General features: G+C 47.9%; 6 protein-coding genes across 6 annotated transcripts; 4 read left to right on the plus strand and 2 right to left on the minus strand.

Annotated features, from left to right (window-relative positions):
- Positions 1–3,637: 3,637 nt before the first annotated feature.
- On the plus strand, positions 3,638–4,435 carry F5147DRAFT_727799 (uncharacterized protein). Its single transcript, XM_041439283.1, has 4 exons — positions 3,638–3,665; positions 3,721–3,955; positions 4,009–4,235; positions 4,297–4,435. The coding sequence occupies exons 2-3, from the start codon at positions 3,745–3,747 to the stop codon at positions 4,143–4,145; spliced, it is 348 nt and encodes a 115-aa protein (XP_041285204.1). The 5' UTR covers positions 3,638–3,665; positions 3,721–3,744; the 3' UTR covers positions 4,146–4,235; positions 4,297–4,435.
- An 812-nt stretch (positions 4,436–5,247) lies between these two features.
- Positions 5,248–6,884, plus strand: F5147DRAFT_66539 (uncharacterized protein). The gene is made up of 5 exons (XM_041435104.1): positions 5,248–5,322; positions 5,380–6,077; positions 6,132–6,289; positions 6,348–6,436; positions 6,485–6,884. Exons 2-5 carry the CDS (start codon positions 5,433–5,435, stop codon positions 6,841–6,843), a joined length of 1,251 nt encoding a protein of 416 aa, XP_041285205.1. The 5' UTR covers positions 5,248–5,322; positions 5,380–5,432; the 3' UTR covers positions 6,844–6,884.
- Positions 6,885–8,288: 1,404 nt separating this feature from the next.
- F5147DRAFT_588092 (uncharacterized protein) lies at positions 8,289–8,776 on the plus strand (the record flags this gene model as incomplete). Its single annotated transcript, XM_041432061.1, has 3 exons — positions 8,289–8,378; positions 8,436–8,669; positions 8,723–8,776. Coding segments are annotated over 3 exons (378 nt in total), but the record flags the coding sequence as incomplete, so codon positions are not given.
- Positions 8,777–9,269: 493 nt separating this feature from the next.
- On the minus strand, positions 9,270–11,624 carry F5147DRAFT_66602 (uncharacterized protein). Its single transcript, XM_041435149.1, has 4 exons — positions 11,549–11,624; positions 9,701–11,500; positions 9,553–9,649; positions 9,270–9,502 (listed from the first exon to the last, which is right to left on the minus strand). Exons 2-4 carry the CDS (start codon positions 11,429–11,431, stop codon positions 9,306–9,308), a joined length of 2,025 nt encoding a protein of 674 aa, XP_041285207.1. The 5' UTR covers positions 11,432–11,500; positions 11,549–11,624; the 3' UTR covers positions 9,270–9,305.
- F5147DRAFT_727803 (uncharacterized protein) lies at positions 11,583–12,381 on the minus strand. Its single transcript, XM_041439284.1, has 2 exons — positions 12,091–12,381; positions 11,583–12,024 (listed from the first exon to the last, which is right to left on the minus strand). The coding sequence occupies exons 1-2, from the start codon at positions 12,307–12,309 to the stop codon at positions 11,770–11,772; spliced, it is 474 nt and encodes a 157-aa protein (XP_041285208.1). The 5' UTR covers positions 12,310–12,381; the 3' UTR covers positions 11,583–11,769.
- Positions 12,382–12,521: 140 nt separating this feature from the next.
- On the plus strand, positions 12,522–14,310 carry F5147DRAFT_727805 (Alpha/Beta hydrolase protein). Its single transcript, XM_041439285.1, has 9 exons — positions 12,522–12,812; positions 12,870–12,908; positions 12,960–13,053; positions 13,107–13,234; positions 13,291–13,380; positions 13,431–13,508; positions 13,559–13,627; positions 13,682–13,819; positions 13,872–14,310. Exons 1-9 carry the CDS (start codon positions 12,606–12,608, stop codon positions 14,052–14,054), a joined length of 1,026 nt encoding a protein of 341 aa, XP_041285209.1. The 5' UTR covers positions 12,522–12,605; the 3' UTR covers positions 14,055–14,310.
- Positions 14,311–14,523: the final 213 nt, after the last annotated feature.

Genomic DNA, 14,523 nt, shown 5'->3' on the forward strand with positions numbered 1-14,523 from the left:
TGTACCAGACAATGCTGTTCATAGGACACTTAGCTCCCGTTTATGAGCTTGCGGTATTTGACGCGCGGATGTATGGTGATCCCGACCTTGAATTTTGTGGATGGGTATTAAATCTTAATGTCAGAGACACGTTCGACTTTGTAGATTCCAAAGGTGATTTTATAGGGCGTGATAACAGAATATCACAAAAGGCTACCGAGATATCCTGTAATGTCATATGTGCGCTCACTAAGTTGCTACGACAGGTGAGGAAAGGAGGCCTTCGTGAACGTTGATTCGTTCAAAGCGAAGCTGGCAAACGAGCAATGCTGAAGTTTGAATGAGTGCTTGAGCGTTTGTCGTCCATCGTCAGGTGGGAACAGGAAAACAGCTTCGACTCATTAAGTCATGGCAGTGATTGCCATGGTTGTGAGTCGGAGAAGCAAATGCGATGAATAGAATGGCGGGCGCAATGCACAGCAGCCATGTCATAGGTATATATATGCAAGACCGAGCCCAAGGAAAATAGCTACACTCACATTCAAGGATTCATCACTCCTCGAATTCTTCGCTGCCAAAGCGCTAAACTCGGTAACACCAAATTCTCATCTGTATCTCCAGCGCGGATGAATTGATATTTAACTTTACCAGAGAGATCATATCCGAATTGCTGTCACCATTAGTCACATAGCACACTGACACCAGGAGACCTGACCTTTCAACGCATTCAAAGAATACCTTTCCCGTATTCGACTACCAGGTTTGACTTACAGAAAGACAGCCATGGCTTCTGCGCCCACGTTAAAGGCAGCTGCCACGAAATCACCATCGATGACTTTAAAAGGTCACAGAGACCTGATTCAATCTATATCTTACTTTCCAGACAGCCAGCGAATAATCAGCGGATCTTGGGACAAGACCACTCGGCAATGGGATCTGAAGGTAGGTAAGGAAATCGAGGAAGCGCGAGGTGTTTGCGAGGGGCAGGTATGGGCAGTGGCAGTATCAAGGGATGGTCGATGGCCAGTGGTGGAGATGGTGATCGTGCGGAGTTGAAAGCGTGTGAGGTTGAGACGGGGATTGTGAGAACATTCGAAGGACACTCACGGAGGATCAACTGCATCGATATATTTCCACAGACAACACGTTATTGGCGAGTGGGTCAGAAGATAAAACGACGCGGATATGGAACTTAGGGACCGGAAAACTCGTGGCTGGTCCATTCAGAGGCATGGGGGCTGTTCGATTCTCAACAGACTCGAAGAAACTTGCAGTCATGTCGTGGCTGGGGATGTGCCTTGAGGTCCGTGATGTTCAATCACAGAAATTGGACGCGAAGATAGGGGAATTCGGTGGAATAGGATCCACGTATAAGCCAGCTGTATGCTGGACAAAAAACAACAAAATCATCATAGCCCCATTCAACTTCATCACAAACGATGATACCAGGACAATCCACGAGTTTGACGCGTCGACGCTGATGACGGTCGGAGCTCCCTTCGAAGGGCACACCAAGGATGTCACTGGTCTAGCACTTTCATTTGACCATGTTCTCCTCGCTAGCGCTTCCTTCGACAACGCCATCAAGCTCTGGGATTACGAGTCCCGCCAACTCCTCGCTTCCTTCGACGCTCAAAATCCTCGTATCCTTATCCTCTCACCCGACTCACACCAACTTGTGGCACTTACATCGAATCTGAAGATGATTACAACATCTGTATCTACGATACTCCATCTGACGTTCTCGCTCAGGCCAGTGCACCGGCACACATATCCTATTCATGTGCTAATTCTCCCTTACAGACCAGTGCACGCAAGAAGTTAGCTCTTCGTGATCTTCTAAAAGTATGTTCCTTGTTATTTTGTTTGACATTACACCGCTTCATCTATGGCTATCGCTGCAGTCTGACGCAACCCATCGTGCTGCCACCGTGCGCCCGCGCCCCAAACCACCAATATGTACCACACGTATCCCTCTGTCTACGGTTGAACCACAGCAATCCATGTTCCTTCGTCTCAGAAAGCTTCTTCGTCTCTCCCCTCGCACGAACGCGGTACGCCCTGGTCGGAACGGTCAACCTCGCGATCCATTAGATGTATCTTTCTTTCTTTTGTTGCTTTCGTATTTTACCTGACATCTGTGCTGCAGTTTTCTACCAAGTTACCTCTACCCCGCCCCGTCTCGGGAACTCAGGCATGTCGAGTTCATTTTTCGCATTTTATTCAAAGTCTAATGCATAGATTTGCAGCGCAACGCTACAGCGGGTGCTCCCAACAAAGACAAGGATATAGTACACGATGAATATCTCGACACTGCCTAACCGAACCCTGATTCACTCGCCCGCGCTGTGCCATCGACAATTGTTTTCAATTGGCATTCAGTACTCAGTACTCTATGTACGCGGATATCGAATCTCGATACACATGTTCTTTGTGACTTTAGATCTCACGGTTCTCGATATTTTGAGACACGTCAATATGTCTTATCCTCAGTAAGCTATGTATTATTATGGTCAAATTATGGTTCTTTGCTATTCTATATAACCAGAGCTTCGAATTCTAGATTAAGCAATGTTTATCCTGTGATTGTTTTTCGAACCAGCATCCCTTCTCTCTGGCAAAGTCAATTGAACGCAGTCATATCGGCGTATGCATATACCTTTGCTGAACTGAGACTGACATCCCAGAAGTTCTGTGCGCTGGTCCATGTATCGCTTCTAATCAGGTAAAGCAGAATATGAGCAATTCGTGATGCGAGAGGCTAAACTACTGACCCAAAGTAAAAATGAGGGCGGTGATACCATTGCGACGTGATAAATCGAGTGGACCGGGGATGTTAATCGATTCTGGGAAAAGGGGCAGTGTTGTCGTGAACGATGACGTCGATATGGAAAACTGACAGCCTCCCTGATACTTGTACCGTCAATTAAACACAGACGAATAGAAAGGCTCGGTGTTACGCGCTCACAAGCAAGACGTGCGGGAATTTCTGTGTCGCGTGCATGCAAGAAATTCCGTCGATGGTGGGGAAAACGCCATGGAAATTGGATAGAAGTCTGCTGCGTGGTTAGCTATGGAGACTGCGGAAGTAATCAGTTTTACAAAGTGGTGTGAAAGTGGGTTTAGGTCCTAAGACTGGAGTTAGAAAGTAATACATTATAGGATAATATCAACACATCGTAACATTGTTTGCCAATCGTTTGCACTTGAAATCCGGTTTCAAAACTTAAAGTACGAAACAAAGTGACTCACTGGGTGCCTTCCCTCATAGACACTACGCGATAAACAAGGGCAAGCTCTCATTGTCATGTGAATACAGGTCCTAAGCCTTGTCAGTGTTTCTGATGTGACGGTACGCCCACGGGTCAACGAGAGTATTTGTCGGAGTTTGAAGAGACAAAGTGTAGAAGGACGCTCCATTTGACTCGAAACTGCGACTCACCCCTCACTGCACAAATCATTCCCAACTCATCCGTCTCCACTACTAATTTCACATGGAGTGTTCGAAAAGTGTTAGCGGTCCCAAGGTGTGATCTCAACGACTATTTTATCCACACGTGGTAGTCGAACGACATGCAGCCCTTGTAAGTCAGTCTACTGAAGAAATATTGCATCTCGCCTCCATGGACAAGGACTTCACGAGTCGCTAAATGCACCTGATTCGGCACTGTCTCAGTCACCGTGAGGTAAATTCCTCCGTTTAGACAATACTACTTCCACAGAACTGATATTTAACTATAGAGAATAATCGTCTGATAGACGCCCATGCTAATATATATAGACATAGTTCAATCTACTCAGAGGAGATATAAACGGAACGCACTTGAATTCTCCTCAACTTTGATCCCTCGTGCTTCATCCATCCCAGCCTCCGTCCTCGCGAAGTTTGAACTGGTTTTTATCTTCATCGAGTTGCAGGACGTGGACAAGGCTATATTCTCGGAAGCGAACCTTGTAATGTCTCCGAGGTTGATTGGTGCGTCGATTTTTTCATAGAGACGGGCGCAAGTGTTGACTCGGCGACGGTAGGCATCTGCAAGGTGGTCAAGATGGCACTCAACTATGTTAATCGCCGTATTCACCTGAGCTTTGATGTTGACGCGCTCGACCCAAGTGTTGCATCTAACCCGGGCAGTAAGCATTTTGGTTTTGATTCTTATTCTTGATAGTCAGTGCTGCATTGGGTGGGATAGAGTCAGTCATATGTTTGCACGCTTTTGATGACGTAGTGCGCGCCGAAATACCTTCTGATGGAGGTGTGTTTCGAAGGTCACGTATCCTGAGTCTGATACCTGATACTGCGGACACTCACTACAGGCGGGCACAGCACACTGACTTACGCAGATACTTTATACATCGTTTATTTCGTTCCATTGGGACTTGGAACTACAAAGACTTCGATTTGTTGTAGGAATGTCCAAGTCCGCGATGGGTAGACGATGTCTTCCTACGCCAATCTATTCTAAGTGAAATAAAATGAAGTCAATAACCAGCACTCACCAAGATCCCGCAGGTGGGTAGTGGCCTTACAGGACACCACATCTGTAAGGCGATTTATGAGACTGGTGTATTCGTCGCGCTTGACTTGACGGTACGTCTGTTACTTTTGCTCACATAGTCCCTTGACGACCTGACATGTTCCCCGGAGGCAGATCGCTTGTGGACGTGGAGAGCATACGCGAGACTGTAACGTGAGGTGCTTACTAAAGAGCACAACGATCCACTATTCTATGAGAGGAGAGAGTGGTTGCATGGGTCGCTGAAGCGTGGAATTCGCATCCAATGTCCTTGTGGAGTGTGCCCGACAACCCGGAGACGCGGCCTTCTATTGGTGGTTGCCCATATACCTACATCGTTAGTATTGATAACTTGGCTTCCTGTCCGTTGTGTTTATATTAATGGATTAATGGATTTTGTCGATAGATTTCGAATATACAATTTCAGATGGCAATATTAAGTCTGTCGATAACGTCTGGAGCACATACACGAAGAACATACCCAGCCAAAGGGAGAGTACCCTCGATTCAATAATATTTAACGTGCCGTGTTCGATGATTACGAATAAATACCCATTTAAACATATCCACAGTCGCGTCAGGGAATATCCGGGTGGCCAGCGTGTTATACTATTGTCGGAATCAAGGTCAGTGGATTCATTGCTTGGCCCGGGGTAACAATTTGTTGACCACAACGCAACAAAGGGACGCGTTAAGACTAAGCGTAGCGGTTCATCGCCTAGTAGTGGTTGCTTCAACAGTTTAAATACTGCAACTTGCGTCTCTTTCCTCCTGTTCAACATCCATCGCATTTTGCCTTCCGCATCTACCATCTAACTTGTGTACTGTGAGTCACTCTTGTATACTTACTTCACCTTCTGTCACTCACCTCGTCCTGCCACAGACTGTAGCCTCGCGCCGTACACACTTCATCTCAACTATTCTAGATAATTAAATATGTACCAGGAGACGATTCAAACGGGCCAAATGCCAGTCCAAGGCCCACCTCAACATCCTTACCCCCCGACGATGTACCAGCAAGCTCAAACGGGCCAAGTGCCGGTCCAAGGCCCACCTCAACCTGGATTTCGTCCTTACCCCCCAATGATGTACCAACAGCGGAATCAAATGGGCCAAATGCCAGGCCCAGGCCCAGGCCCGCCTCAACCTGGGTTTCATCCTTACCCCCCAATGATGCCCCAGCCTCCACTTGTGCCCTCGCGATTCAGGCCTTACCCCCCGGAGGTCTACGTATATTGTTATCAACAATATTTACATGCAACTGGCCAAGTCCCCGGACCGCCAAACCCAGTCCCTCCCTCTCCCCCTCCTCCACACCATTTGGGTGGGTATCCCCCCGCCTTCCAGGGTATGGGTGCACCGCCAGCGGCTGCGCCGCCTCAACATCCTTCAGCACCCCCCTTGGCACAACCTTCCCACGACACGCATTTGGAGCAAGGACCAGAGGAACAAGCATCAGTAGCTGACGCTGAGGAGAGCACTGTCAAGCGCGGAAAGCGCAAGGCGGTGGACTTGGATGACGATGATGCTCCCCCACGAAAGAAGCAAACGTTTCCCCCCCTTGTTGACTACCCCGATTTCGTGAGTCCATTTTGTATTTAGTTCTAGCTATCATGCTGACAATTATCTCATCAGGAACTGGTCCAAAACAATGGCGAGGTCCGTTACAAGTGCTGCCTGTCGCAGTGCGAAAACGTGCCTGCAGTGCCACGCGCTGGCATACAAGATCATATCAAATCGAAGAACCACCCGCAGGTCAGGTCTCGGTCCCCATCCCTAGAATATTACGAGCCGTAAGTACTACTAGGCTTTTAAATGTGACTTTGGAGCTGATATATGAATTTTTGCTAGTGTAAATGACGGGGACTTTTCGAACATAGGCGACTCTTGTTTCAACAACCAGCAAGAGACTTACGGGATATCTCAAGAAACTTGCGAAGGTTTGACTTTTAACGAGCCGTTTGGACCTTTTTCTAACAGTTTTGAAGAAACTACCGATTTGACTTCGAGCGAGTCGTTGGAAACGTCCGACAACAGTCTTGACGAGACCACGAGTTCGGGTTGGGAGGAGGAGTTCAACGATTTTTTCGACATTGAAGCAGCTTGCGAACCAGTTTCTGGCGAGCAGATTGAAGAGTCGGTCAACAATCCTGAAGAAACCATCGATTCGGCTTCGGGCTCGCTTGACGACGATCTTTATGGAACTGTTGATTCGGCTTCGGACGAGCAGTTGGAAGAGTCTACCGACAGCCCGGAAAAGAGTGTTCACGAAATGGACAATATGACATCGGAAGAGTTGCTTGAATACTGTATCAACCATCTTGATGAAACTTACAACTTTACTTAGGCTCCGGGCGAGTCGTTGGATGATATGTTGCATTGTTTCTTTTTCTTTCTAGGTATTTTGAATCGTTGCAGCTTCATCCTTACTATATATTATGATTATGACAATTATGATTATGACATACTGTACATCCGAATACATACAAACTATGATGCATGCTAACTACAAGCTGGTCTTGCTGAACTCGTACAAAGTACGTCGTGGGGCGAATTCGGAAAGGTATGAACTAGGCTGTACTCAGTCTGCCTTTGAAGTTTGAGTCAATTAAGTTTCAAACTTTCTATTCACCAGTAATATCTACGGTCTTCGATCCCCATGAAATCTTTGAGTACTTACGCTTGGGATCTCTATATACAATACTCATTGATGGCTGTGTGTTTGGCATAGTATGTCTTCCTGCATGCCATCAACAAAAGAGCCTGAAACATGTATGTCAATATATGCTGCCCGAAGTATATATGTTGAATATCAGGGCTTGTATCAAAATTTAATGCCTTATATGCACCTTATATGCACCTTGTAAGCTGGTTAACAGACTTGTGTACTCATGTAAGCTTCACAAGGCCTTATATGCTTCGGGCTCTTTTGTTGATGGCGGAGTCCAGACAGAGTGGAGTGAGCATAGTAGCCCACTTCGTCATTAATGCTACTGCTGTACGATTCTGCTGCGGCAGTGACGAGAATTAGATCCGCCCTCTTTCGTTTAATTACAAAGGTGCGCTTTGCAGCCGTACTAGTGATGCGCAAGTTGGACCCGGCCTTTGGGGTCGAGGCCCGGGCTTCCCAGTTTGGAAACACCTGGCAGCCAGCTTTTTCTTCTGCTGCTCTGACCGACACGACCACCTGAACGGTTTACTAGGCAATTCAAGTGCTTCGTATGATGTATCAATCTTCCGAGAGACTACTCCTTCAGCTTTAGAATTAGCATCAGAGCTCGCGGGTACCTAGGTTAGTCAGGATCCGAGGCCGTTGGGGTAGAATTCAATCTCACATGGCTGAATTTGTTTTCCGTTCACTATAGCTAGAATGACAGGCCCAAAGGGCCGTATTCAACATCCTTGGTGTTGACCATCTGGATTTCAGGCCAAGGCAGGTCCGATACATCCGACTACGCTGTACATTCTAGTAGGTGAACTTATCACAAACTCAGGCATACGGAATTGAATTCTACCGCAACAGGCTCGGACCCTGACCAACCTAGGTCCCCGCACACGTAGATTAAACATTTACGCTCACTCTGGTTATTGTTCTCCCTCAAGCCGTCCGATGAGTCAATCCGTGACGCAGTATATCCATCATTTGAAACTCAATTCCGCTGTAAACAATGCCACCTTGGGTATAAAGTTACCCGCCATACAAGCAAGACATAGAAACCGCCTTTGAAAACCCTCACATTCAACTTCTCATTGACATGCTCTTCAAGTGCCTTTGCTGTAGGGATATCCGCTACCTTGGCTCAGACAATCGAACTAGGGTTCCCTCAGAATGGGGACAACTTCTCCCCCGGTCAGCAAGTGACTGCTCAGGTTATTAAACCGGTTGGTAGTTGGTTCGCTTCTCAGCATCATGCGTCACTCTGACAACTTCGACCCTAGCAAGCCATGGCACCTACCGTTCAGGTTGGCATTGCCTTAGCAATCGATCACTGCGAGAACGGTTCATGCCCCGACCCTGCAGATGGTTTAGGATTTTATCTCTACGCAGGCCCTTGGACACCTGAGGCCCATGACCCTTCTTATATTTACTACCAGAACTTCACCGTGACCATACCGTCTAACCTTGCAAAGGGTCCTGCTATCTTTACGCTCACGCACCTTTGCCTCATTGGGGTACGAGATATTCAGTGTTTATCTCCATTCGTAGTCTGAGGCTGATCCTGTAGGTGGTTTGGTACCCGCTCCTCGAATTTCGCAACGCGACGGTGAACATCGTGTAAACGGTAGACACCGGAGAGTGAATTTCATCATATGGACTCGGACCTGGACTCGTTATTTCGTGTCTTCATTATGAAGCTCAAGAACTTAATTGTTAGCGTACTAATGTAGGATCGCTGTTTGTCGTATTTTGTCAGTACTCGTATATGCCATCGATCGATGTGATTACGTAGTACTACAGAGTGGATACTATACTAGGAGGCGAAACATGCGGACTACGGTAAAAAGTTTGGAATCACTTCTGCTCGCAGCTTGCCACCAAAAAATGTCTTTGCCCTTCTCTCCACGATGCCCACTCTTGCACGTCTTCAAAGACTTGATCAACTTCTTTGAATAAGAATTAGCCGCAGCCAGCAGCGCAACTCGCAGTCACCCAAGTGTCGCGTTCTTCATTACATTCCGATAAAATCAAGCAACTGCTACATAATACCCGCACAACAATTACCAATTACACTATGACCGGCGGGTGCCACTAGTAATGAACAGTAAGGTACAATACTCTCAGCAATTACCAAAGCAGCTAGAATTTTGTTACGACGATCGACTTTCCGCTCTTCCAGATAAAAACGACGAAAAAGCAAGTTCACTGCTCAACGGAGCAAGTCCTAGCTTCGGATTTGGAGGAGGTTCAGCTGTGACAGGTGATCCTGGCGTCTCTCCTAAACGCGAGGCAGATGGGAAGCTACCAGTTTGGAAGGAAGACAAGTCTGGCTTGCTGTCGAAGACCCCTAGAGTCGGATAAGCTTCGGGAGCAAGTAATGAATATTTTGCAGCGTACCTAGTTTGCGAAGCCATCGCTGCCGAACTTGGTGATATCCCCTCGATGGCAACGCTTTCTGAACCAAGTCCCATTTCTGTCCATATTTGGCGACAGCCTATCAAAACGTGTCAATGATTTGGCTGCTGTATAATCACAGAACACTGACCTGGGCAAGTAGATCATCCTCCTCCTTGCTCCACTTGACGTAAGGGCTTCGCTGCCTCTTTGGGACATCTTGGCCCACAACCCTAGTGACCTCTTTGTTCTTCGTGATTGCCAAAGATTCAATTCCAGTTGCGGGACCAGAACTCGGTCCGATGTTATCAGTGACAGAATCAGCGCTCCCTGCGTTAGTATTTCCAGGAGCGGTCTCGTGTCGCAGATGAGCTTGTAGATCAGACGGGGCATCTCCCCAGCTACTAATCGGGGCCGTGACTGCCCGTTGGTGTAGTTGGTGTAGTGCAGATGATGAGGCCACACCGGTGGAGCTTTCATTCTGAGGAGAAGAAGGTACGAGAAATGGATCAAGGAGTACGGACTGACTGGGGGGCGTATCCACGCTGGGATCAGGAATGGGTTCAGCGAGAGGAATACGTGGTGGTGTAGCCGCGCTGCTGGGAGTATCATGGATCGCTTGATCAGCCGAGTCAGGTCGTGGAGGAGGGGTAGGGGGTATTGTTATAGGCTGAGAGGCGGCTGCGATCTCACGGGTAGAACCGTGGTCCTCTGACGAAACTTGTATAGGTCCCTCGGTCCACTGAACTGGACGTAGATTTGGCGGTCCAGAACCCCAGTCAACTGCATTTGCTCGGGGCAAAGGTGAGGGGCGACGGGACCGAGGGGGCTGAGGCGCAACGTCAGATACGGACTGCTTTCTCTTTGATCTGCTTTTTTCTCTCAGCTGATTGTCGGGGGATTTATCAGCAATCGTGGAAGCCTTCTCCTTTCCTTTACCCTTAGGCAGTGAGTGAGGTTCCAATTGATTCTGTTGATCTTGTGAAGAGAATGCGGCAGCTTGGTCAGCTAGAACGTCCAGCCCTGATCTAATCCTGCCAACAGCAGTTGAACTGGAGCCAGCTGAGCTATTGCTCGGCTGTCCTGCACCTTGATCTCTCGTTTGTTCTCTGAGCGCACTGACCTTGTCCCGAGCGACGATTTTCCTGCGCTTCGGTACAGGACTGTCAGGTATCTCGCTTGATCGCGAACGCCTCGTGCCAATGACAGTCTCTTCCTCATCTTCCTCATTATCCATCATTGACCTTGCTGCACTTAAAAGGGAATCCAGAGGCGTTGGTGGGTTCTGGGTACGCGCACCTTGCTGCTTCTTCAGTTGGTGGGTGGAGGAAGATGCCGAAGCTGCTGTCTTAGAAGAGCTTGGGGTTTGTAGCAGGTGATGTGAATATGCCGGAACAAGCACCGGCACAGCACCTGGGCGCATAGAACTATTAAGATAGACGTACCCTGGCCCAGGAGGAACAGCTGTCGTGCGCTTTGGTGTCTTGGGGGTAGCAACAACGGTTGAAGTTGATTCCTCTCGCCGCTTATCCAGGGCCTGTGTGAGGCCAGCCATTATGCCGGTACGTTGTTTTCCAATTCTCTTTGCCGCTAGCAGCAAGTGTTCCGTTCTTGCATCCGCAGTTAGAACTCGCGGTGCACGTCTTTGAGAGTGCTGGCGCTTGGAAGGATGTGTATGGAGACTTGTTGCAGTTATACGAGATTTCTGCTTTGGCGTGGTCGTAGGCGTATCCTCAGGGTCTCCTGGATGGTCATCGTCAGAAGGATCGGGGCCAGGGTCTTCGTCCTCCGTAGTTGGCGGATCTTTTCTTCTCCGCCGGTGTGGACGAGCCTTTGGTACTTGATTCAGGGTGGGATGCCCATTTAATGCAAGAGGTTGCATGAGAAGTAAGGGGCGGAGGCGGGATAATTCACCTTCGAGAATGGAGAGACGCGATTGAGTTTCATGAAGCTGGTGGGAGATTAGCGATAGGGATGCATGATGGAAGGACAAGCTCACTCGTTGGCGGAGACTTCGATTGTCTGCTTCAGTTATAGCACGTTGTCGCTCAAGCTCCTGAATCAAAGTCAGTTACTGGTAATCCGGAGAAAAAAGGGCAAGGAGGACGACAAAAGTGTAATGACTTGTTTACATGTCTATGAGACTAGCTTGCTGCCAGCAGTATCGTGGCCGAGTAATTGGCGTGAAAAGTGATTTATCAAGACGACCATGCAGTCTTGCTAAACCAACATCTCTAAAAGGAGAGAAAATTTACTTACTTCATCCTTGTCAGACGAGCTCCTGTGCTTGGTCTGCTGTGTAATAAGTGCTTCGGCCATCCGTGCCCAACCATCCTTCTCTGAGTTCCACCGCAATCTCTGCTCCTCCGCCTGTCGCACAAGCATATCGCGCTGGACAATTAGGCAGGATATAATCTCAGCCTGTCTAATGACTTGCTCTGGGTCAGGATTCACGACACCAGTTTCCCTCACCACCTATTAGTATAGATATGAAATTCAAGTCAAACGTCCTGCGATGGTATGAAACGAAACATAACGCACCATATCAGGTAGCTCTTTCTCCCCTCCATCAAGATCATGCATTTCCGTGATATTCATGCGCACCTCTCGTATGCCATTGTCAATTTGGGGCCTGGGAGATGTGGTTTTGGGGCGGAGGGGTAGTTGAGAGTCATCCAGTGTTGCGAGTGGTGGCGCCGGGGAGAGGGACATGATATGAACAAGGTCATCAAGAGCCAAGGGTGGATATTCGTTGCTCATCACGACTGGCAGTGAGAGGCCTTGTCAGTACGGGTCGTGGTCGTCGTGGGTGACGATGAGCAAGGAGTCGTCGGCCGCAAGAAATCAAAAAGCCAAACAACGCCAACCCAACGCGCGGTGCACGTCACGTGATCTGTCGGAGCTGCATAAGCTGTAGTCATGTGACAATATTATGCCGGCTCCTGTTTTGGAGAACGCTACGGCTTTCGTACGTGCGTTTCATGTTTTACGCGATTTGTGCGTGATATTAATTACTTCTACCCTTCTTGTGCATATCTTCATCATTATCAGCGACGATGCGCTTAACCCCATTTCACCATCTGGCCATAGTCATTCCCCCACTGTTTCTCACCGTTTATCTCTTGGCCAATTTCCCGCGGCCACCTACTTTACCCATCATCCATACATCCCTAGCACATCTTCCGAGCTCATCGCCATCGTGGAATGTATATCCAGAGGACTTGTATAGTGGAGGTGCATATGCCAACTTACCTCTAGGACGGGTACGTACTTTGCTGAAGCGCTCTCGTGTTCAAGTGCTGACGCAGTACATTACCCAGGTGCGATATTGGCTCATAGGACCGGAGGACGGGCAGCGTGTGCGTTTTTGTGTGTGTGCGCGAGTGTCATGTACTTATCATGACTGCTAGATTGTTTTGATACATGGACTTTCCATCCCGGCCATCGTCTGGAAAGACGTAGCGCCTGTACTCGCCTCACAAGGGTACCGTGTACTTCTCTATGGTGTGTTGTTGTCTTTTGATGCGCATTATGTTCCGAACCCACTGATCTCGTAGATTTGTACGGTCGCGGTTACTCGGATGCCCCCGAAGTAACTTATGATACCACCCTTCACACCACCCAACTCGCGCTCCTTATGCAATACGTTAAGTGGGACAATGCATTCATTGTTGGATTGTCGATGGTAAATTTGTCTTCTTGCGTTGATCTACTGCCTAATCTCTCTTCGATTGCAAACAGGGAGGTGGCATTGCGACTGCATTTTCAGCACAATTCCCTCATCTGGTAAACGGGAAAGTCGCTCTTATTGCCTCAGCAGGTATCATAGAGGTAATCGGCAACAAACGTGGCAAATACTTAATCTAACTTATCTAATATAGTCGAGCGATATCTCTCGTACGGCAAAATTCATGTCAACTCCCCTCGTGCAAACTGTATCCGCCCTCCCACCTTTCCAAGTAAGCTTGAGGGACTGCTCCCTTTTCTCTCTCGTCTGACTTTGACATAGCATTACATGCGTCTCCTTGCAAATACCTCTAAATCCTCGGAACCTTGTGAAACCAATCCGATACAAGAAGTCTGTTTTTTTCATGACCACCTATCTTACAACTACTGAGTGCTATTCCCTCAGATTTTACGTCTCCAAACCGCTCATCTCCCTCACTATAACGCTGCTGTAGCATCTTCTCTTCGCGACGGCCCTATTCGCGGCCTACACTTTGCATTCCAATCGCTCGCACGCTCTGGCAATCAAGTGTTGCTTATTCATGTAAGAGATCGCCCATCAATCTGCCACTACAATGCTGACTATTTCAATAAAGGGCACATCAGATAAGACTGTCCCCTATAAATACGCTTCTATGATACAGAGTCTCGTACCGCAAGCCGACCTCGTCACCATCAGCGATGGTGGCCACGATCTCACTGTAACTCACGCATCCGAGGTGAACGCCCTGCTACTCCACTTTCTCGCCGACGAATACTCGTACAAGCCTCTCGGATAAATTTCACTTTATATAAGGGATGAATCCTTTTCTTTGATGATATTGTATCTGCCTCCGTACACACATGCTATTCACCATTCATCGTCGAACGCTACTCCATCGTATCTCTTATATCATTCTGGATACCATGCCTATCTCACGTTGTCCTCGCCTCATGTTGTCCTCGCTATTCATCTGCGTTACCTTTAGCTTTAGCTTTTTTCCTGTCTGCATTACTCTAGAAACCTATAACTTGTAATAAACACATTTTCTGGGATGAACGAAGCGCTCTGAAATCAAACATCGTGCATCGATATTTCTGCCTTATCTGCACGTGCGCCAACGACTGGTAAAATTTAAGTCAATGCATATTGGAATACGCGAGGCGCTAGATATCGTGTTCAAGCGCTCAAGGTGAATGCTTCTGTCTCTGCATACTATGTTTATCGCTCACTCGTGTCCCAAGAATGATTTAGATCGGGGAATTATT

The sequence above is a fragment of the Suillus discolor genome, assembly GCF_016758755.1.
Source record: "Suillus discolor strain FC423 chromosome Unknown F5147scaffold_132, whole genome shotgun sequence".
Taxonomy (NCBI): Eukaryota; Fungi; Basidiomycota; class Agaricomycetes; order Boletales; family Suillaceae; genus Suillus; species Suillus discolor.

What these genes read in the sequence shown, in the direction of transcription:
- F5147DRAFT_727799 (XM_041439283.1), top strand. Translation starts at nt 3,745, where the DNA reads ATGCTAATATATATAGACATAGTTCAATCTACTCAGAGGAGATATAAA. An exon ending in AATGTCTCCGAGGTTGATTG is followed by an intron (nt 3,956 to 4,008) that starts GTGCGTCGATTT and finishes CGGCGACGGTAG; the next exon opens with GCATCTGCAAGGTGGTCAAG.
- F5147DRAFT_66539 (XM_041435104.1), top strand. Translation starts at nt 5,433, where the DNA reads ATGTACCAGGAGACGATTCAAACGGGCCAAATGCCAGTCCAAGGCCCA. An exon ending in TTGTTGACTACCCCGATTTC is followed by an intron (nt 6,078 to 6,131) that starts GTGAGTCCATTT and finishes TTATCTCATCAG; the next exon opens with GAACTGGTCCAAAACAATGG. An exon ending in ATCTCAAGAAACTTGCGAAG is followed by an intron (nt 6,437 to 6,484) that starts GTTTGACTTTTA and finishes ACAGTTTTGAAG; the next exon opens with AAACTACCGATTTGACTTCG.
- F5147DRAFT_66602 (XM_041435149.1), bottom strand. Translation starts at nt 11,431, where the DNA reads ATGCAACCTCTTGCATTAAATGGGCATCCCACCCTGAATCAAGTACCA. An exon ending in AGGATGATCTACTTGCCCAG is followed by an intron (nt 9,650 to 9,700) that starts GTCAGTGTTCTG and finishes ACGTTTTGATAG; the next exon opens with GCTGTCGCCAAATATGGACA. An exon ending in GCGATGGCTTCGCAAACTAG is followed by an intron (nt 9,503 to 9,552) that starts GTACGCTGCAAA and finishes ATCCGACTCTAG; the next exon opens with GGGTCTTCGACAGCAAGCCA.
- F5147DRAFT_727803 (XM_041439284.1), bottom strand. Translation starts at nt 12,309, where the DNA reads ATGAGCAACGAATATCCACCCTTGGCTCTTGATGACCTTGTTCATATC. An exon ending in AGAAAGAGCTACCTGATATG is followed by an intron (nt 12,025 to 12,090) that starts GTGCGTTATGTT and finishes CTATACTAATAG; the next exon opens with GTGGTGAGGGAAACTGGTGT.
- F5147DRAFT_727805 (XM_041439285.1), top strand. Translation starts at nt 12,606, where the DNA reads ATGCGCTTAACCCCATTTCACCATCTGGCCATAGTCATTCCCCCACTG. An exon ending in TCATTGTTGGATTGTCGATG is followed by an intron (nt 13,235 to 13,290) that starts GTAAATTTGTCT and finishes GATTGCAAACAG; the next exon opens with GGAGGTGGCATTGCGACTGC. An exon ending in AAACCAATCCGATACAAGAA is followed by an intron (nt 13,628 to 13,681) that starts GTCTGTTTTTTT and finishes CTATTCCCTCAG; the next exon opens with ATTTTACGTCTCCAAACCGC.